This window comes from Dermochelys coriacea, chromosome 1 (genome assembly GCF_009764565.3).
Source record: "Dermochelys coriacea isolate rDerCor1 chromosome 1, rDerCor1.pri.v4, whole genome shotgun sequence".
Taxonomy (NCBI): Eukaryota; Metazoa; Chordata; order Testudines; family Dermochelyidae; genus Dermochelys; species Dermochelys coriacea.
The window spans coordinates 304,711,186-304,735,058 of record NC_050068.2 but is presented as its reverse complement, the minus strand read 5'-3'; the positions used below and the strand labels follow the sequence as shown (position 1 = coordinate 304,735,058).

At 36.8% G+C, this 23,873-nt stretch overlaps 1 protein-coding gene across 23 annotated transcripts in view; it reads right to left on the bottom strand.

The window, feature by feature from the left end:
- Nucleotides 1-23,873, bottom strand: part of FOXP2 (forkhead box P2) — a 577,535-nt gene that overhangs the window by 144,779 nt on the left and 408,883 nt on the right. For 22 of the 23 annotated variants that reach the window (XM_043495195.1, XM_043495179.1, XM_043495229.1 and 19 more), the window contains one exon: nt 7,427-7,516. The exons of the other annotated variant lie outside the window; for it this stretch is intronic. In XM_043495195.1, coding sequence (XP_043351130.1) covers nt 7,427-7,516 — 90 coding nt within the window. The remainder of the gene's footprint in view (nt 1-7,426; nt 7,517-23,873) is intronic. 23 annotated transcript variants of the gene reach the window in all.

The window sequence follows — 23,873 nt, the reverse complement described above, 5'->3', positions numbered from 1 at the left end:
ATTTCCGGATGAAAAATGTTTTGCTGGAAAATTCCTAAACAAATCTACAAGAAAGGGTATAGGATTCAGAGACAGTTACAGTCATAAAATTCTGAGAGAGAGAGGCATAGAAACGAGGAGGATGAACTGTCGCACCTGTATACGTTTAAAATTAATATGCTTTCTAAAATTGCTGATTCTGTGCTAGCTCTAGTTCCGCATAATCAGTGGTTGTAAATATAACTTTTACAAAAAGCGCCCAAGAATATTTAGAATATTGCAACCTACCTACGTGCTTACATGTATCTATTATTATAATGCAGTATAGACTGAGCAGTCAGTGTGTTTGGTGTTATACAGAAAGAAATGGTCCTTGCCCCAAAGCATTCTCTCTATATCACACACAGACCTCCAGCCATTGCTACATCATCTCTTTCTCACTCACTGCAAGTAGAAGCGCGGAAAGCACAGGATGCATAAGTACAATTTTTCGATATAGGTCCCTATAAAACTCATAGGATTTGAAGAGTTGCAGAACTATTTTACATACATATCTAACGACAAACATTTGTTTTATCTGTGAAAAAAAAGAGCATGAATACACTACAGATGTTTAATATAAGCTGAAAAGACATCTTCAGCAACAATAAATCAATATGAAAACTAAAGTGGGTGATGAACAACAAAATATCTTATACAAAATCATTCGCTTTAGTATTTAGAATGCGATAGAGGCATTCTAGGAATCTATTGGCTGACTATTTTTTTTTAAATGTTTGATGTTTCTAACAGTGTGAAGTGATTTAAAGCAATACTTGTCCTGACAGATGTTGTGGCTTAAAGATAACAGTAACAGAAATAATCAAAAAGAGGACAGGTACTCTGGAATGGACCTCTATTCGTGAGGGTAAAACCCATATAAACGAGAGAAGAATCAGGTTTTTGAAAGCATTTTCTGTACAGTATTTCCAATACAATATTATGTATCTATTCATAGAATCATAGAATCATTATACAACATCTGAATTACAGCCTGGCTCCTTCCTTTCTTACCATATTGATCTCTCTACATTACATGGAACTCTTGTTTTCTACACTGATGAAAGCATGGAAGTTTACACATGCACACAAACACTCACCTTAACTAAAAATAACTCCCTTGCCTCCTCTTCCTCTCTAGGGTTTATCCTTGCCTAGAGTGGGTATCACTGATGCAAATTTTTTCACCTTAGAGGATAACTGCATATCCTTCATAGCAGACTTACTAGGGAAAATGGGACTTACGCCTTTCCAGCAACTAGCTTCCAGATTTAATTTACCCCAAGCCTCAATGTTTGCTTATATGTAGGCCACACATTTCCTTCAGGATTATACTCAAGAGGGCGAGTCTGGTTTATCACTATTCTCCTCTTACATATTACACATTTGCATCTCTCCAAATCAATGCTCTTGAGTATGTACAACATTCTCATGCCTTGCTCCTGTGCTAAATAGGGCTTACTTAGTCTTAAGTGGAAGAGTTGTACAGAATATAGTTGGCTGGAAGATCTGGAAAGAGAGTTTTGGACTAATTAAATTGATTTCTATTTCTGGTTGACCTGGCACAGAGGAAACCCAATGTATGCTATTATCCAAAACATTTATTTCTCCTTTTATGTGTCTTAAGCAGGAATCCCATATATAGTTAGGTGTGAGACCAGGATTGTATTCCGTATTTACAGGCCCCAAGACAAAACTGAAAGTCAAGTGCCCATGCTCCCTAGCTGTTTCCTCTGCTCTCCAATTTATTCTACCCACTTATGCCTATTTTGTCCTTTTTCACTTTCTCATCAGGTTCTTTATATTACAATACATGTTATGTTTTTAAAATCCATTCTTGAATAAGTATAATATTTTTGTTCACTATTTTATACCAATTTATCTTACCCGAAGATCCCAAGGCAGATGACTGAATTAGGGGCAGCTTGAGGCAGGGAGAGCAGGCAGGTGAGACAAGAAGTAGGGTACATGGGTATCCTTGTGGGAACACGCTTTTCTATCTTCTGAAGAAAATGGTGCACTGTTTACCTCCCTCTAACCCTATCACTCCTTACGCTACCACTCAGAACCCCATTCACTCTATACTCCGCCCAAATAGACCCCTCTCAGTTCCACCACTGGTTCTTTCTCTGTCACATGTTGTATGCACATGTACATGCACCTGCACACATACACATACCAACACACACCCATAGCCTGCTCATATCTTCACCAGCCAAAATATACTGTTCAGTATTTTATTTTTCTAATTTTATTTTTGAGTTGTTCTTTATTATTTCCATTTGTCATTTACACACAATGAGATAAAATATTTTGTAGGATCAATGACCTCTCTATGACAAATCAGGGTTTATAATCTCTTTGTTCTGAAGGTACATTATCAGACTTATCTTTGAATAAAATACTTTACAAAAAGATAGTGTCTGATATTTTAGACATTTTATATATACGTGTATTTCCAACTTCTGGTATTCTTGATACTAAACACTAAGAAAATAAACATTAAGTAATGAAACTTAAATGTATACTTAACTTTCCTAAATCCAAATTTTATAAAATGATTATTTCAATGACGTGTTTATACTAAACAAACAAAGCTTACCTTAACAACTAACACTCCCTACAGCATGATATTTATACAACAGGCTTGGTACACACTGAGCTTAACCCTTTGGTTCCAGGAGTCATGATTTCCTGACATAGCATCCTAATACAAAAATGCACTCGTATTGATGTTGGAAGCAACAAATCTTCTAGCACTAAGATGTTAATAAACAACCAGTTAGCTATAAATACATTAACCTACAGAATTAAAAATAAATATCAGTTTGTTCCAGTTAAGAAAAAGTTTGAAGCTTGACTTCATGAAAATGAAGTACTCTATTATAGAGATTACACTGGATAGAAAAAAAAAAACAGATTTTCATAGATCTTATAGAAAAAAATGTAACCTGCCATCCAAATAATTATGCAGCCTACAGCAGAATGTAAAACATGAACAATGTAAAGATTAGACTACCTGAAATAAAGGAAATAATCCTAGCGCACTAATGCTCAACTATGATAGCAAATCAATAGCATTTGCACAGTTGTTGAAGAACCACAAGTCTGACTCATGGCTGTAAATGTAACAAGAATAATAATGCTGCCAGTATTCATCCCTAAGCTAAATGACACTAGATTCTTCAGTGGCTGTAGGAAAGTTACTTGTCGGAAAAGGTTCTAAAAGTCTAAGTGATTTTTATTTATTATACGTACTCTGGGAATGTATTGTCATACATTTAAATAATTCCAGGAGTGTGGCCAGCTTGCTCCATGACAGGTCACCATAATCACAGCATCACTGGTGAAGATAACGAATTTTCAGGAACCAAAAATAACATTAAAAAATCTTATCCTTAGTATTACAATATGTTTTTAAGGATGTACAGATAAGACAGTAAAAGATATTATCTCATAATACTTAGGATAATATCTTCTGTTCTCATCACTATCCCTATCTAGTTATTCTGCTATATGTTGTTAATCAATGTACCTACTGATTGGATCCATTCAATTTGTTCATTAGGATAATGAATGGCATATATAAACATGTTTCAAATACATTTATTCAGATAGCTATACATGAAAGTAAAATCACTTCTACAACTCGTACTCAGGCTTGTCAAATGGGATGTTTTTCTCTGTTTTGCATAAGACATGCTAATGCTTATGCCATCTGCAGCCCTGAAACCCAGAAAAAATGTAAATAAAAAAATAGAAGTAATTAGATAGACATACGCACTCTGGGAACAGGCCATCTATATAAATTTTACAGCTATGCAATTATCATTCAGAACAATGCCACATCCAAGTCTGAACCACGAATACCTTTAAGAAATAATATTGGTGATCTAACCAAACAACGGTAATATTTTTCTATTTAAATACATGAATAAATACATATACATATAAAATGCAAAACATAAGACTTATCTCCTTTTATCTAGCTTATATAACATGCTGTCACTTTCAAAAGGATTTTTTCATACGAAGCAAGAAAGAACTGCTTTGGATCACTACGCGAATTCCTCTAGAATGATCCCAGAGGGTTCCCTAAAGGCATATTGTGTGTAAAGTACGGTAAGAAATCCATGACCCACTACCTCAAAACCCTACTTTTGTAGAGGAGTGTGAGGGGAGGTTGAAAGTTTTTGCAGTAATCTTTCAACCTGCTGATTAGCTAATGTGTGCCACAGGCCCCTAAAATACTGCACGTTACTGAGTAATAAAGAAAACACACAAAATACCATACTGAATGTTTCAAAACACTGAATACAATTTGTAACCCAATCGCTACAAAAATATAAAATTTTTCCTCTTTCTTTCTCCTTGTGTATGTGCTCCTTATTTACATCAAAATATGTGGTGTATAAGAGGTGCAATGGGAAATAATACCTAACTCCCCCATTTGACTGCAGATATGTAAACTAGTTTAAATGTTTTATTAGATTCATAATGTAGTCCCAATCTGTTTCCAGTTGCCAGATTGGTCAGTTGCTCTGAAATTAGAAACATACTAATTCTGAAACTAATTTAATATTTTGGTGGAAGAAGTTTGTTCTCCCCTTTTACTTCAAGCATACGTTTCTTTGTATTTGTGTCCTCTAAAACCCACATTGTTAACATATATGTATTGGTGCCTATTGCTATGAAACTTTGGCATTAAGTTACCATTTAAATTATAAATAATATAGTAATGTTGTACAATTTTATGACCTGTATTACAATATTTGGCCTAACAGAAATCATAATGCTCAAGACGTAAGTTTCCACTACATAATGAACAATGCAAAGCTCTGTATTAACAGTCAATGACAGAAATAAAAAAGCTCCAAGGACTTATTTTCAAATCTTTTTATACACTTTACATTCAGAAGGAAAAATAAAAATGGAATTATACTCAGGCCTTAATTTACATGACATCTGATACCTAAACTGAAGTTGAAGAGCAAATTTCATTTTTCTTTAATTTAAAAAGTATCAAATAAAGTGCACACACTTAATACGAGCCACTGTGGGCATTCTGGGTGTCTAGAGCAAAATCTGGCTCAAAAAAGCAGCAATACTGGCTTTAGAGAGCTTTTGAAAAGAAAATATTTGCTATTTGCTTTCTTTATTTACTCCTCCCCTGTTTCACCACCACTGATGAGAAGGAAGCACGAGGCATCTTTACCACTTAGGGCATGTCTACACTGCAGTTAAAAAAACACGGCTGCCCATGACAGCTGACTCAGTTTATGGGACTGTTTAATATGTTCAAGCTCAGGCTGGAGCCCAAACACTTACACAGCAATTACATAATCCCATAGCCCAAGCTCCGTGAACTCAAGTCAATTGACATGGTCCAGCTGTGGGTGTTTAATTTTAATGTAGACATACCTTTCCTTTCCTTTCCCTGGGAGATTGAAAGACACAGGGCATATCCTCCATGTTTGATCCATAGGGAATTTGAGGACATAGAGCATCTCCTCCAATCTCTCCCCCTCTTTCAGAAGAATCTCTCCCTGTCTCAAAATAATCACCATTCTTCTGGATTTCAGGTCTATGTGTTCTCCTTTCTTTCATCACTGTCCATCCCTCCCGACTGTTCCTTCCAACACTTTCCTCCTTAGATCTGAGATAAAGATCAGGTGGTGGGTGGAGCGTTGAGCTGCCAATCCTATCCTTAAGAACTCACTGAAGAAACATGGCTGGCAGGTCAGGCAGCTGCTGCCTCTATGGCCACTTTTTTTTGTCTTTGTGCTCAGCTTTCAGAACATCCAGTAGAGGGAAAAGCCAACACTGAGGAGAAAGGTGAGGAAGCTGAGACAGTCTCAGGACTCTGGCTTGCTTTCTACAGCAGATCCTCATGGCATGATGCCAACTGTATATATTTAATTCCCCTTAGACATCTGCCTGTGTCTTTGGCCTGGTTGTAAGCACTTACACTTGGTTTAAAAAAGCCAGGGCAGTCCTCACTGAGCTGAGACAGCTCGTAAGTATGCAAATTGCTGCAATTTAAAAAGCACATTGGAAAAAAAGTGGAAGCGTAGAGCTGTGTGAACGAGTCCTTATGTTCCTTCATGAATGTGTCACAAAGAAAAGGGTGAAAATGTGGAATTACATTAAAAAGTGCATAAAGTGAACATAACGTTTCTGGCAAAATTTCAAAAGAAAGAAAGAAAGAAAGAAAGAAAGAAAGAAAGAAAGAAAGAAAGAAAGAAAGAAAGAAAGAAAGAAAGAAAGAAAGAAAGAAAGCTCTTGTGTGTGAGATACTCCCTTAGACACCCCAGAAGAGAAAAATGGCATGAAGACTAAAGTGAAAGAACACACCACACAAATTACATCTGAGACAAAAAAACCACTTATTTAAAGAAGGTGAACTGAGGATGCAGAGCAGCCCCAAGTGGCTGTTTGGAATTCTGGCTCAGTGGAGAACACCAACCAGCAAGGCATCACACAGAAATTCGCTGGCCTACCAAAGAATATGTGACCTCAAAAAGGCCTTAAGCCTCCCTTGGAAAAGTAGATAGGCGCTGTGAGGGAAAAGATGGGAGGAATTATACTTTCTTTACACTCAGAGCCATGCACAATCATTTCACATATTGCTGTCTTTTGCTGTTCACCAGTGAAAATATGAATATTTGGTTTTCTTGAAATGAGTGAGAATCTCTGGTGTTAGCAGTGTATAATTTCATATGTAACTCTTACTTACAACAACCTACGAATTAGGTAAAATTCACCAAAAAAAAAAAACCTTCCTGGGATAACGTTTTACCTTTTACAAATAGCACACATACTTTTATCAATAAAGTATTTGAAAAAATTATTCAACATGTGGTAAAAATTCACATAATCTGAATGAAACACAGCACTCAAATATGAAACTCTAGAATATATTTTTCTAAAAGCAGCAGGTGCAGCTCCTTTGCAATTCACCCAGTTGTGTTGGCAGCTTTGGGTTGTTCTGCATTTGTCCCTTGGTTAGAATGCTGTTGGATTATCTAGGGATGCTTTGTTTTCTTAGACATCATTTTACTCTTAGTCTTGACGCAGGAATTTTTACATCCATTTGTGAGTAAGAGCACACAAAATCTCTCAAGATATGTATACAAACATTCTTTATATTGTAGCTATTGAACTCAGATTTGGTTTGCATCAATCTCTGTAGTAAGTGACCTTTTAAGTATCTAGAAACTACTGTATTTTCTTATTGTGCAGTGAGTTTTCTTTATGAATCAGAAATGAACTACTAGCACGCAAGTATATCTACTGGATTTGTGAAACTGTACATATGCAAGAGTACACTACAGACATACACATACATGTGTGAGCACAATGCACTTCCTTGTGAATAAGGCCCCAAAGATAAGCATATTTTACTAACCTGCAGTGGTCTCTGTTTATCACTGCCCTTAGGAGATTTCAGTCCACTTGTCTGTTGCTGTAAGAGAAGCTGTCTTGCTGCTTGGAGTGCCTAAAAGTAAAAAGACAATCCTGAAATAATTTTTGAACATTTCAGAGAAAGAGGCTGGTTAGTCACTGTGAATATTAGGTAAGTACATTCAGAGAAAATATAGTCTCCTCCTATTCAATCTGTAATCATTAGACTTGAGTTTTTCTTAAAATATACAAGAAAAATCCTCAGAATGTACACATATAAGACTTCACTAGAATTTATAGATGTACATGAAATCCTGCAGGAAATAAAGTTAATTTGTTTAAAGTGCTTAAAGAGGAAAAATCATAAACTGCATCAATAGACTCATTTCCACAAGGAACTTGTCTTTGAGTGTTCAACTAAAATGCCCACTCCCTTGTAAATTATCATTTAATTTGCATTTTCATATTACAATTCTGAAGCAAAAGCAGTAGACTTCAAGTGTTACCGGAAGCTGTAATTAAATTTGACAAATCAACATCAGATTATCTTGAAAGTGAATTAATAAGGATATTCATTGAAGATTAAAAACACTTTTTTGTACTTACAATTCAAGGGGAAACCTCTCCTTTGACAAAATAAAGTGCAGTTTTAATGCTAAATAAAACTGAGTGGTTTTCATTTGCATTCTTAGTAAAATAGAGAACAAAGAAATTACTGCTCCACCAATCAGATTAGTTTCTGTGGATGACATTATCCCAATCAAAATATAAGATGTTTTCATTTATTTTATGTTTTCATTCCAACTCGGCAAAATAAAGCTAAGCAATAGAAATGTATATAAACATTCCATTTACCAGAAGAGGGCTAGTTTAAGTGAATTTTGTCCATTCAATTATTGTAAAAACAAGAGCTACAAAACAGTATACTTACTTACTAAATTATTTTTTAAATGGAAAAACAGTTTAAACTAATTGTAAAACATTTATAATGAAGCTACTTGAACTCTTTTTCTCCTCCCTCTTCAATGTCTGAGTTCAGTGAATAGCAGTTATGTTATTTAACAATGTATTAAACTACATCATATTGCTGTTACTGAACATATAGTATATATAACACAATACAATGCAATGCAATCTTATTTCATCAATATTCTCCTAAAATAATCAAGATTCTCAGCTGATAAAGAAAGGTACAATTTTGATTAGACTCAAATGAGCTGGTTTTTAAGATAGTTTCTAGTATCCATGACAACAGTTGCTTTGACAAGATGTGCATATGGCATTACGCTGCCAGCTGGTGTGAACAATGTTTGAACTACTGCATTGAGATGCTGAGCAAACAGAAAAAGTTGCCACGTCTTAACCCTCAGGGAAGGCAGTCATCCCCTGATCAATTATGAAAAGACAGAGAGAGGGCTGCTACAGTCTGGCTCCAAGCAAGTTTTCTGAGAAGGCAGGCAGACATAGAAAACCAAAGTAAACAAACTGAATGCACTAGCACCATCTCCTAACAACATTGATTTGTCTCCCCATAAAAGGATCTGGTACAAGTTTGCAGAGCATACTTTTAACATTTGGAGACATTCCCACAACAATCTGCTTATTGTTTCATTAAATTCTCAAGTAATTACAGGTCAGCTTCAGCACTAGAAGGATTATTACATTCCCCTGAACCTAGGTAATGAGAGAGAGAGAGAGAGAGAGAGAGAGAGACCCAGCTTCTGTTCTTTAAAAATAAGTACAGTTCAATGTATTTCAATGTGCAGTTGGAATATTTTGTCACCACAGAACCTGTGTTCTATTTGCTATTCTAAATAGAACAATAATTTTCTTTGCAATCATGGTTCATGAATAGTTTCTAAAGGCCAAATCCTGGTCTTGTTGCAGTCAATGAAAAATATCCATTGACTTCACTGGGATCAGGATTTGGCCCCAAGGTCCCATTCTGAACCATTTGGCTGAGAAGTGGTACTGCTCAGGCATCACATTCATTTTGATTTGTAGTGAGTTTTATGATCCTTCACAATCTTTGGAGCTCTACCCGAGCTCTGGAGACTGGAATTAAAGAGAGACTGGAATCATTGCACTGTTGAATTGACAGGAGCTTGCATAGCTCACCAATCAGATGGTGGTGTTATAAGGACCAGTGAAGAGATCTGAAGATAAATAGAAGAGGGAAAGAGCCATGAATAATTAATTTTTCTTTATTTGTAATGGTAGCAGAAAGTTCATTAAACTGATTTTATCTGGAAAAATCATAATACAGCATCTTGCTGGTATACAGACTGATCAATGCTTGAAAACAGTAATGTCCATGGGTTATTTTCACACTCTGCAAGTTGTTTCAGTGTTCCAATCTTCCTCAGAAACACAGACAACGAGCACCAATATAAAAAGAAATCAAATCTCTGGCACAGCTCTAGATTTACTATACCAGAGAATCAGAGAACCAGAATCTGAAGCATCTCAGAATTTTGCCAAGCAATATTGCTCAAATCATGGGTAGCATTCTAGCACTATAAGAAAGCATGAATCCCAACCACTACAAAAGAAGTCACAGTATATGAAAAAGAAATACACCACAACAGGACATGTTTGCATAAAAGGCTACACTACTTAAACTAGCTTGATTTATATGTGCAGGTAGAGACATCTTTAAAAGAGTAAAGGCTCATCTTTTAATACAGAATGTCTTACAAATGTAGACTACCGGAATACTTCAATGAGCTTATTGTGGCAGTTTAGATTAGTGTAAACACAGGAGATAGAAGAAGAACAGAAAACAATTTCAAAAGATCAGAGATGATTTAAAACTCATAAGGAGAAATCACTGACAGTCTTTGTTCTTATATCTGTTATCACATGACACTTTTTTCCTCAATGTAGTGGTTAACACTTTGGTATTGCTTCTCAGTAAACAATTTCTCAGAGACGTATTATTCATCTCAGATAATTATTATTGGCACTATTCAAAACTGTGAGAATTCGGGGACTATAAAACATTCAGTTCTATCAGTTCATTTACTGCTATTAAATCCTTGAAAAACAACTTGACAATTTAAAGTAAAATATTAATGTTGGAAGACACATCTACATTTCAGTCATGTATCAAATTAAGGCAAATTCCAGATAACATTAATAAAGTTCTGTGAACTAACTGGATGATAACATGTGGTCTAAATAAAATTCAGCTAAAACAAACTAACAGATGTTTACAAACTTTGCTGGTCAAAATTATGCAGAGTTTTGACTCAAATGCTAGCAAAAGAAAGGTTACTTGGGCAGTCAAAACAATATCCAGTTTCCAATAACATTTGTTTTGAATTAAGGAGGCATTTTTACTTAATGAAATTATCTAATTTAGTAAAACTGTAGAAAAATAAAGGCGATGTAGATGAAAATACTAAAAAGAACTAAAGATTTCAATTGAATCACAATTAGTTTAACAATGTGAATGAAAATCATTATAATGGTTTAAGTATTGGCAGCATGAGCTAGAAATTTGGGCATATCGGTTTCCAGAATTCACTGCATCTTGCAGTAAAGTATTTATTGGGAACACCATTTCTTAATATTTACTATGCAGTTCCAACCTATCTGAAATGTAAGCAGAACAAAAATAAAATTGATTGTATATAATTCACTCTATTAAAGTTGATAATTTGATGTACATTTTTATATGTGTTAAAGATAACTGAAGGAGATATGAGTCATGTACTATTCTGTATCCAAAGCCCTAGATTTCTGTTATTTTAAGAATGATTTCAAATTAATTTAATAAGATTTAACATTTTAACAAAGTGAAAGTTGCTACCAAAGAAGGTAAACAGATTACTTTCCTGCTTTAAAAAGTAAATGCGTATTTTGTAGAAAACAGATGTCACTCATATCTTTTCTTTAAAAATAAGAATGTTTAACCTATAAGCCTGTTGCATTTGAGACGTTAAAATGAAAAATGACATCTACGCCCATTAATATCTTCAATGTATAAACAGCACAGCATGACACATTCTTGAGAGCTGAAGGCTACAAAATCTCTCTGAAACATAAATAACAAAGCACTCAGAAGCATATTTGATGTTGATATTCATCTCTGAGAAAAACACTGCTGCCTGGGCTTCTTATGAAAATAGATGCAGCCCAAATGGATCTCCTGTAATTGGTTTCAGATAGCGAGGTCAGAAGAAATATGATACAAGAAACTATTATGTGGAACAGTCGAAACAAGAATGTTTATACAGGCACTCCTCAGTTATACTGACAAACGGTGTATACTTTGCAGATAACCAGAACCAAAAAAATTGCCAGAAGACAGCCAGATTCTTTCACCTTTCCACCCCAAAATCCCTATTTTATTTTGTTAAACGATTGACTGTTTTAACTTTGACCATTGAACATAAAATAAGCTTCCAAACAGTCTTTCATGTTGTAAGTTTCATACAAGAGTTAACTCTCATCACTGGTAGCACTAGGCAACAGGCAAACATGTATGCATGCACGCACGCACATGCACTTAGTTGAGTTAAAGGCAACAGGCCTCAACTTTATTAACTGGATAGCAGCAAATTAACCAAGTGATTATATAGCTACATATAGTCTCAGCCATTAGATTAGTGGAACCTTTGTCCCTCCAGGGAATTACATTGTATCCTCCTTTTCCCTAATGACTCAGCTTCACAAACTCAGAATTGCATAGCCATCACTTTCCCTTAAGGAGATTTAGGTCTGCTTGTAGGGGAACCACACATTTGTGTATGATTCTTCCTAGTACTAATCCAATGATACTACTAAACCCCTTTGTCGCTTAACCTATGATTATGTTATCTGAAAAAAGGAATGGGAACAAAGCTCTCTAACGAACAGCCCACAGGTTACTAGCCACTCAGTAATGACAACTGACAAACTTTCCAAACTAATCTCCACAGGTTAGCAAAACTATCATTCCAAGGCTCTTCAATTTAAGAAGATCTAAACCACCTCCAACTACAAACTATGCAGCCCAGTGACCCTTTCTGGATACACCAAAGGAAAGCAAACCCAAACTTTACCAAGGGTCAGTCTAATCTGTCTTGGTGAAAAAAAATTCTTCCTGACTCCAAACATAGTGATGAGGAAACCTCTAAGCATGCCAACAGGGGACAAACAGCTGGGAGCCTATGCAGTCAAGAGCACTCCACAACTAAAATCTGGGCAACAGTAAGAAGACGGATGCTACCAACGAGTGGGAGGCTGAACAGTTATTACATTTTTGCTTGCAGTAGTGCTCATAACCTGCTAGTTGTTTTCTCAGGAAACTCACAGTCTAAGAAATCTAGATGACCAGTAGGGAACTGAAAGAATTGACTGCTGCAGAATTAGTGAACATTGCTTAGGTGGGGATAATAGTGAGAAAGATAATGGTCAACCAGTCCCACGTAACGGAAAGATTGACCTAATTAGTCTTAAAAGAAAGATTTTCCCGCTAGCCCAATGTCTTATAATTAACTTAGTGTGCGGGACAGTTGGGGTGGTGGTACCTTAAGCTAATATATATAAAATACTTAACTTATTCATAAGCATCAAGTTGTGCACAGTCCTAGCCAGTACAAACATATTTTTATAACTGTTACCTTCACCAACCCTCCCTCGTATTGTTTTTTTTAATAGTCAATATATTAACCTATAAGTTTTGGGGCAAGAAAAATGTCTGCCTCTAAGATAGCGTGGCCCCCAAGCACACTGAGACCTTTATCCTAATTGTGGCTTTTGGTCATTCCTGCAATAAAAACAAAAATAGAAGCAGAAATTCTTTTTAATATAACACCTATCTACCCGAGTTTCTATTTAGGCTGGATGTTATCCAGCATTAATTTCCAACAAAAGAGAAAAAGTAACAGTAATAAACTGGTGAATGCAACATGAAGTCTCATAATGGTGTTTAATAAAAGGAAATTAATCATCTAATTGTCATAAACCTATTTTCCAACAGCAATCTATCAGAGAGAAATTATGCATCTGTAGTTATTGACCTTTCATTTTACCATGACCGATGCATAATTAGATGAGTTTTGTGAAAAATACTAGCAAATTATGAGAAAAAAAACAGTAACGTTTGGGGTATTTTTGCATTTAATATCATTTTTTTTCTGTGAATGATACTAATAAATATTTTGCACCAATAGATATCTTTCTTAGAAGCTAGCATAATTAATTTTACAAAGACAAATTTAGTCTCCCTTTACTTATCCCAATCAAATAGATACAAAATAAAGCTTAAAGATTAATGTCATTTTCCCACCTATATTCTGGCTGGCCCTGGAGTGGTAACAAAACCTCCACACAGTTGCTTTTACTAATTTCTTGTGCCATGAGCAAAAGTTATCCCAGTAGACCTCAGTCCATGCTGCGGATCAGGGGCACACATTAGAATATGCACGTGTCCTGTGACTGCATACCAAAGTGTTGTCTCCAAAGCTCTTAACTACTCGCAGAATGTGAACTTTATGGGTTAGGAGGGATCCGAGAGCAGTGCAGCAAAGCTGTGTACCACCTGACTACCTTTTTTCCCTAGAGAGACAAGGTGGGTGAGGTAATATCTTTTACTGGACCAACTTCTGTTGATCTCTCTCACGAACAGAAATTGGTCCAATAAAAGATATTACCTCATCCACGCTGTCTCGCTCCTGGGATCAACATAGCTACAACTACACTGAATTATTCTTTTCCTGACAGACATATAGTACTCCTTGAATCTGGCTTACAGTGTGACCCTTGGTAAAGAGTGATCAGATAAGTAGTTTGCTGTATGTTATTATTGCTGCTGTACATTATTTATTGACTAACTACATTATTAAAAAAGCCAGAGGGCAAACATTAGTTGTGCAAGTTCACACATATGCTCTCATTGCCATCCTTCTGCATAGGGTAACCAGATAGCAAATGTGAAAAATCAGGAGAGGGGTGGGGGGTAATAGGTGCCTATATAAGAAAAAGTCCCCAATCTTGAGACTGTCCCTATAAAATCGGGACATCTTGTCACCCCACTTCTGCATGTGGCACTCCCATTGAAGTAAATGGGAGATTTAATTACAACTAAATAGAAGAATGTGGCCTGTATCTCCATACTGACTGAAAGAAGCAGTCAGATCATTATACCAATATTCACATGAATTAACACATACAATCCGCTAGTAGATATTGAAAATGTACTAAACAGGGCATGAAGGAGAAATGAAGAATGACCACTTCATTTATCCCACGTGTGACTTCAGAAGCAACAAAATATTTGTGGAATTATTCAATAGCTATGAAATATTATAGATGATCACCTATTTCTAATTCACACACATACAATCTGTTAGGAAGTAGGTTCAAAGACCTCTTGCAGCAGGTCTCAAAAGGCGTATTAGACATCAACTTTTTGGCTGTTAAGGCTATTTGTACATAAAGCTGTGTGAAGCTAAATAGTTTTGGTTCATAGGAAGGATGGTTAACAATTCATAGATAGGGAGGGGAGTTGATGCACATGGAAGCATGTGTGGTTCAGCCACTATACAGTGATCAGAGCCTAATTAAGTTTGATATTTTCAGAGTGGATGAAGGTGGAAGAAGAACCATACCATGATATCAAAGTAGTACTATGATGCTGGACTTGAAGAAGGGGGATTTTTAGTTACTCACAGCTGGAAGGGAAAAGTTAGTAAATTAAAATCCACAGAATGAGTATAGAGGCGGAATAAGAAATATTGTTATATTAATAGGAAGTATTCATATCTAAGAACATCATTAAAAATGGAAACAAAAATAGAAGGGACAAACAAAATCAGAATGGCGATAAGGCAAGGTCCTAGAGAGTACTGTTCAGGGCAAAAAATATTATTTCAAAAATGAAAATCCAGCACAAGTGTGGCTACTAGAAGGGAACCTAATGTTGGACAGGACAGAAATGAAGACTGATTGGTGTTGAGGTAATATTGAGAGAGATAAAAAGAAATTTGAAGAACAAATGCTAAAAGGACAATTATATTGAAATGGGATTGCCTCAGCCATGCAGAACACAGTCATGCATACTCATACCTTTACACTTATTTCTCAATTATGTCCTGTATCCAGTTGGTGAAAGGATTTGCAAAACATGGCCAATGCAAAGTCCTCCACTCTGACATGCTGAAGGCCAAACTTAGGCCAAAATGAAGAGACCTACATAGTGGAAAGCAATTAAAAAGTCATCTCATAGCAATTATGCAAATCAGAGCCCTCAGTCAATCAGAATGTACAGAATTTATTAATTGCTGAAAAGTTATTAATGAATAAGGATTTTGCATATGAAGACAATAACTACTTTGATTTACTACTACCCTCAGAATTGCACATTCATAGATATTTAATACTGTTTAATTATAAAAGGAATTACTATTAGGGTATGTGATGGTAACGCCAGACTTTTTCAGGGGTGAGAAGTTACTTGGCCTGTGTGCATAAAAAAGTTCACAACAACTTACAATGTATGGAAAATCTAAATATATGTTCATTGTTAATGTGAAAGTAATTTTGTTTTGAAGTGACAAAGATTTTATACCGCTAAGAGAGGAAACCTTTAATAAAGATACAATTTCAGCTCTTGATGCTGCAAACATTTACACACATACAGTACTTAACTTTCAGAACACGTGTAGTTCCCTTGACGTCAATGGGACGAGTCATGTGAATTACAATAGAACCTCAGAGGTATAAACACCTCGGGAATGGAGGTTGTTCAAAACTCTGAAATGTTTGCAACTCTGAACAAAACGTTATGGTTGTTCTTTCAAAAGTTTACAACTGAACACTGACTTAACAGAGCTTTTAAACTTTACTATGCAGAGAAATATGCCACTTCTCCCCCCCCCCCTTTTTAATAGTTTACATTTAACACAATATTATACTGTATTTGCTTTATTTATTGGTCTCTGCTGCTGCCTGAATGCATACTTCTGATTTCAAATGAGGTGTATGGTTTACTGGTCAGTTAATAATTGTAATTGTTTGTAACTCTGAGTTTCTACTGTAAGTTATATATCCACTTAAATGATCGAAGGATCAAGTACTTAATTTTCTCTCTTTCTTCCCCACCTTCATCCTTTTCTTCTTTTTCTGGTTTATTCTAAAATTTCAATAGCACAAATTTACAAATCAGTTGTACAAACCTGATTTAAATCGATTGGTATTAAAAAATAAAATACTTTAAATCATGATATAAATCACTCCACCCTGTATGGGACTTTTAAAATAGCTACATCAGCTGAATTGGATCCAGTGCGTAAGTCTGCTGAGCTCCCTACTTTTGCACTGGGGGAAAATTACATGCATTTCTTTTTCAAATGTGTTTTTAATTTTCACACAGCACCCAGAGCTCTGGATGAGCACTTAAAATCTGAATAAATGAAACAAAAATGCAAGAAACATAATACCAAAAAATGGGAGTCCCAATGGTGGCCATTACTAACGCATTTTATTGTAAGTTATTTACATTTTACCAAGACTTTTGATAAACACCCTTTCACAAGGCTATTAAGGAAACTTGATAAACTCTGGAGAGAGGTACAGTCTTGGCAGGGCTTTAAAAAAAGATGAGGTGTCAGGATGTAAAGAATAGTAATAAATAGCCAATTTTCATAGAAAGAGGGGCCCCCGGAGATTAGTACAATTGATGGCGTTCAATAATATTTATGAATGAGTTGGCAGAATGGGGGAATAGGGCTGATTCATACCACACTGAAGTCAACAGAAAATGTCCATTAACTTCAATTGGCTTTGGATCAGGCCCACAGTGAGATAGGAAACTTTTTTGCAGAAACAAAATTATTTAGCTTAACCAAGACTAGAGAGCATTGTGAGGAACTCCAGAAGGAACCACTGTACCCAAATGACCATAAACAAAATGATATGTGGACTAGAAAAAAGCACACACGCTTCTAGTGGCCGGTGAGATGAAGGCAGCTGGAAGGCTAAGGGAGTTGGCCAACTGGTGAGTATCTCTGAAGCACTTGTGTGTCATTGCTATTGATAAACTTTGGGGGGCAAAAGAGGAGTACTTTCTGAGCTGTGCTGTGCTCATAACTTGCCATCAAGTTTGGTAGAACTCTGGGCTGGTTGCTGTGTTTTAGAATCTAGGCTTGCTTGCTGACTGTCTGGGCTAGGTTGCCAGCTGTTAGGTGTGTTAGCACCTGTTTTGTAGCAGGGGGGTCTTTTGAAGGGCTTAAGCAGAGGACTCTTTGAAGTGAGAGAAATGCAGCTTCTGATTGGATAGGCCAGCAATTAGAGGCAGCTGAGTGAGATGGGTTGAGTCACCAATTCCTGCTATGTGGGGGGCCAGGATTTAAAAAGCATGTAGAATACCGCTGGCTGATGAAACATGTGGCTGGTGGTGAGATCAAGGCAGCTCAGGGCCCAAGGGAATTAGTCAGCTGAGTTTGAGTGGAGGGAGGCATGGAGGTAGTGTGGTGTGTTGGTTTTTGGTTCTTTAGCTTGCTGGTCCTCTACAAGGAAGAGCCCACCATGGAAGAAAACAACATTTTGCTAACACCACGGCTAGCTCTTTCTCTGCCTCCACCCCCTCCAGACAGACATCCTCACCTTGAGGATTCCATGCAGGCCCTGCCCTTGACTTGCTGAGAATGCTGCCTGCATATCCCTGCTCATGAAAGCCAGGTAGGGGGAATCACCAGGTATGAGAGGTGTCTGTTGATAGAATCCCTCAGGAAGAAGGTAAGGCAGCTGCAGGAGGAGATGGCTTATCTGCGTAGCATCCAGGAGCACAAGGACTTCATTGACAGGATGCAGATGGAGACGTCTGAGATGGAGGATGCTAGCTGACTACAGATGACTATGGCAGTACCAGAGAAGGAGAACTGGCTGCTCTGCAAGAAGAAGACTGGCTGCTAGCCACCTCGGTCAGGCTATGCTTCACCCCCAATTTGGGTCCCCCATCCATCCAAGTGGTGTGCTGTCTTGGCAACAGGAGGTTGAGAAGGAGGAGCCATTTATCCCCAAGGCATACCCCAGAGGAGGAGGCATCAGGTGCTGGTGGTCAGGGATTCCCTTGTGAAGGGAACAGAGACATACATCTGACATGATGTCCCAGGAGGTGTGTTGCCTGCCTGGAGCTCATGTTTAACGAGGAACATGTTGCCTGCCTGGAGCCCATGTCCGAGATACAAGGGAAAGATTGCCGAGGCTCATCCATCCCTCTGATTACTATCCCATATTACTCATCCATATGGGCACTAATTATATTGCTAGGTCTTACCCTGAACAGATCAGCAGTGACTACAGAGGTCTGGGAGCAAGGGTGAAAGGGTCGGAGCACAGATTATGTTCTCGACCATCTTCTCAGTTGAGGGTAAGGGCCCGGGCAGCGACATGTGCATTCTGAAGATGAATGCATGGCTGCGTAGATGGAGTCAACAGGAGGCCTTTTGCTTTCTCAACCATGGGATACTCTTCTGGGAAAAAGGTCTTCTGGAAAGAGATTGGGTACACCTGACCAACAAGGTGAAGAGCATCTTTGTGCACCAACTCGCCAACCTAGTGAGGAGGGTTTTAAACTAAGTTAAAAGGGGGCAGGTAACAAAAGCTCACAGGTAAGTATAAAAAAGATGACCTTAACAGAGGGTTATATGTTGTGGGGACATGCAAAATTACAATAGGTTTATAGGAGCAACAATAAAAAAAATCAGTGGGGGAATCTGCTCAACATCTTAAATATCTAAACATAAACACAAGGACTATGGGGAATAAACAGGAAGAACTGGAACTATTAGTCAAACTATGACTTAATGGCATCACAGAGACTGGGCAGGATAAATCTCATGACTGGATTATTGGTATAGAGGTTATAGATTGTTTAGGAAGAACAGGCAGAGTAAAAAGTGTTGCATTATCAAGAATATATACACTTGTACTGAGGTCCAGAAGGATGTGGGAGGCAGACCATTTGAGAAACCCTGGGTAAAGATAAAAGGGGTAAAAAATAAGGGTGATGTCAAAGTAGGGGTCTGGTACAGATCACCAAATAAGGAAGAGAACATGGATGAGGCATTTCTAGAACAAATACCAGAAATATCCAAAATGCACACTGGTGGTAATAGGGGACTTTAATTATCCAGACATCTTTTAGAAAAGAAATATAGCAAAACACAAAAATGTCCAGTAACTTCTTGGAACGTATTGGGAACAACTTTTTTTTGTTCCAGAAAGTGGAGGAAGAAACCAAGAGGACAGCCATTTTAGACAGAAATAAATTGGTAGCAAAACTGAAGATGGAAGGCAATTTGGGTGACAGTGATCATAAAATGATAGATTTCATTATTCTAATGAAAGGAAGAAGTGAGAGTAGCAGAATGAGGACAACAGACTTCAAAAAAGAAGATTTTAATAAAATCAGAGAACTGGTAAGTAAGGTCCCATGAGAAGAAAATCTATGGGGAAAAGGAGTCCAGGAGAGCTGGCAGTTGCTCAAGGAGACAATAGTAAAGGGATAACTGAAAACTATCCTGAAGCTGAATAGCAATAGGCCAATATGGCTCCATCAGGAGCTCTTAATGACCTGAAAATCAAAAAGGAATCCTACAAAAAGTGGAAACATGAATGAATTGCTAAGGTGGAGTACAAAAAATAGCACAAGCATGTAGGAACAAAATCAGAAAGGCTAAGGAACAAAATAAGTTATATTTTGCAAGAGATATAAAAGGCAGTAAGTAGAAGTTCTTTAAGTACACTTGGAGCAAGAGAAAGACAAACAAAAGTGTAGGTCTTCTATTTAGCAGGGAAGCAGAGCTAAAAACTGATGACATCAAGAAAGCTGAGGTGTTTAATGTCTATTTTGCTTCAGTCTTCACTTAATGGTCACCAGATATTCAACACAATTTATATTAACAAGAGGGAAGGAACACAAGCCATAGTAGGGAAAGAACAGGTTAAAGAATATTTAGACAAGATAGATGTATTCAAGTTGATAGGGCCTGATGAAATTCATCCTAGGGTACTTAAGAAAATAACTGAAGCAATCTTGGAACCATTAGCAATTACCTTTGAGAAATCCTATAGGACAAGTAAGGTCCCAGAAGGCTGGAGAAGGGCAAACAGAGTAACTATCTTTAAAAAAGGGAACAAAGAGGACCTGTGGAATTACAGACCACTCAGCCTAACTTTGATACCTGGAAAGATACTGGTACAAATTATTAAACAATCAGTTTGTAAGCTCTAAGAGGATGATAGGGATATAAGGAAAAGCCAGCATGGATTTGTCAGGAGCAAATCAAGCCCAACCAACCTAATTTCCTGGCCTAGTGGATATAAGAGAAGCAGTAGATGTGATATATCTTGATTTTAGTAAGGCTTTTTACACAGTTCCACATGATATGCTCATAAGCAAACTAAGTAAATATGATATAGATGAAATTGCTATAAGGTGGATATTCAGTTGATTTAAAGACTGTACTCTAAGAATAGTTATCAATGGTTCGCAGTCATACTGGGAGCGCATATCTAGTGGAGTCCTTCAGAAGTCAGTCCTTGGACCAATACTATTTAATATTTTCATGAATGATGTGGATAATGGAGTAGAAAATTTATGGAATTTGAAGATGACACTAAACTGGGAGAGGTTGCTAGCACTTTGGAGAACATGAGTAGAATTCAAAATGACCTTGAGAAATTGGAGAATTGAGCTGAATTCAACAAGATGAAATTCAATAAAGAGAAATGCAAATTACTTCACTTAGAAAGGAAAAACCAAATGCACAACTACAAAATGGCAAATAACTGATTAGGTGGTAGGACTGCTGAAAAGGATCTGGGGTAACAATGGATCACAAATTGAATACAACAAGGGTTAATACCATTAGCAGGAGTGTAATATGTAAGACACAGGAGGTGATTGTCCTGCTCTGTTCAGCACTGGTAAGATCTCAGCTGGAGCTAAACTTTAGGAAAGATGTGGACAAAATGGAGGGAGTCTAGAGGTAATAATAATTATAAAAGGTTTAGAAAATCTGACTGCTGAGGAAAGGGTAAAAAAATTGGGCATGTTCAGTCTTGAGAAAAGAAGACTGATGGGGGGTGGGGGTGATAATAGTCTTCAAGTATGTTAAGGGCTATTAAAAGGATGGTGATCAACTGTTATCCATGACCACTGAAGGTAGGATAAGAAGTAATGGGCTTAAATTGCTGCAAGGAAGATTTAAGTTAGATATAAGGAAAAAACTATCGAACTGTAAGGGTAGTGAAGCTCCGGAATAGGCTTCCAAAGGAGGTTTTGAAGAACAGGCTGAAAAAACACCTGTCAGGGATGGCTAGGTTAACTTGATCCTGCCACAGTGCAGGGAGCTGGACTTGATGACTTTATAAGGTCTCTGTCAGCCCTACTTTTCTATAATTCTATAAGTACATAGTAATGCACACTGGAAGAAACCATGCATATATACAGATGAATGGGTCCTGATTTAGTTGTACTCGCTTAGTGGGGAAAAAGTCACATGGACAGCTCAATGAAGATGTATTCTCAATGTACAGCTGTGGTGAAATTATCTATGAAATGTCCTCAAAATAAATATGCATTTGTTCATCTTGTCTTAAAAAGGTATAGCAGAAAGAGAAAAAGTCAATGAAGAGCTATTTTGAAGATTTAGTGTGACAAGGAGAGAGGCCTCATATAAGGAGAGATTAAAACTATGTCTATTTCATTTGGAAAGGCAGAAAATAAAAGAAGAAATAATAGAGGAATATAAAATGATGACTGGCATATAAAGGAGGTAACTTGGTCCCTTTATTAAAAAGATAAAAAGGTTAACTATTAATTTTCCATATTACCATTGCTATTATTTTTGTTCTATTTGTGCCCCAAATTGTTCTAAGAACCTTATCTAGTGTATTTGTTTGGATGATATCTGCCACGTTTTTATTTAAAATATAAATAAGCTGTGGAACTCAGTGCCACAAGATATTGAGAAAAACAGCAAAGTAAGTTTACAAAATGATTAGATATTTACTGTGTATTAATAAGAATAGCATATGCAGTTACTCTAGGGAAAAAATCAAAAGGGATATCAATCTCCTTTCTCCAGGTGGCAAGAAGAAATAAATAAATTTCTCTTCATTTTATACAATGCTACACAAATACATGCATTCTGTGATTTTATGCCTTTCTCTGCCGTATTTCTCCTTGGTTACTGTCAGGGACATAAATCTACACTAGATGGACTATTGCAGTGTTCCAGTATAGAACAAGTGTAATGTGTTTATGAGAAGGAGGAGTTAAATGATTAGTAAATTGCCAATATCCAAAGCAAAGTACCAAAGCAGTGTAACAGTTGATGGAATGCATAGTTACAGCCTATCAAATTAACTGCAGAAAGAGGTTAACAGAAATACTGTAGCTAGATAAATAAACATTTCTGTAATTATGTATACAACATTTATTAACATTTTAACTCTCTTGCTTCATTGGATAAACTGAGTGGTCACCTGCGGGGGTCAGGAAGAAATTTAACCTATCACATACAGAACTGCACATCTGTCAACTGTTTAAGTGCTCTGCGTTGATTTTTTACTTCTCTCTGAAGCATAGATTTATAGTTTATAAAGTCAGAAGGGGACACTCTGATCATATAGTCTGACCTCCTGCATAATACAAGCCGTAAAATTTCTCTGAATTAATTCCTGTTGAACTAGAGCATATCTTTTAGGAAAAAAAATCCAGTCTTGGTTTAAAAATGACTAGTGAGAGGGAATCCACCACAACCCTTGCTAAGTTGTTTCAATGGTTAATTACATATTATGTTAAAAATCTGTACTTTATTTGTGCAGCTTCAATTTCCAGCCACCGGATCTTGTTACACCTTTGTATACTGAAGACTTCATTATCAATTTTTTGTTTCCTCATAGGTACTTATAGACTCTGATCAAGTCACCCTTTAACCTTCTCTTTGTTAACCTAAATAACAGTTTGAACTGCTTGATGCTATCACTATAAGGCATCTTTTCCAAACCTTTAATCAGTCTGATGGCTCTTCTCTGAACCCCCTCCAATTTATCAACATTCTTCTTGAACTGCAGACACTAGAACTAGACACAGTATTCCAGGAGTTGTCACACCAATGCCAAATACATAGGTAATATAACCTCTCTAATCCTACTTAATATTCCCCTTTTTATAAAGCTAAGAATCACATTATCCCTTTTAACCACAGCGGCACACTAGATGCTCATGTTCAGCTTATTATCCACCATGACCCCCACGTCTTTTTCAGAGTCACTGCTTCTGAGGATAGAGTCCCCTCTCCTGTAAGGATGGCCTACTTTGTTCCTAGAAGTATAACTTTGTGTCTGACCACATTAAAACACATACTGTTTGCTTGTGCTCTGGTTACCAAGTAATGAAGAATGTTCAATGACTTCTTATTCTCTTCATTATTTACCATTCCCCCAACCTT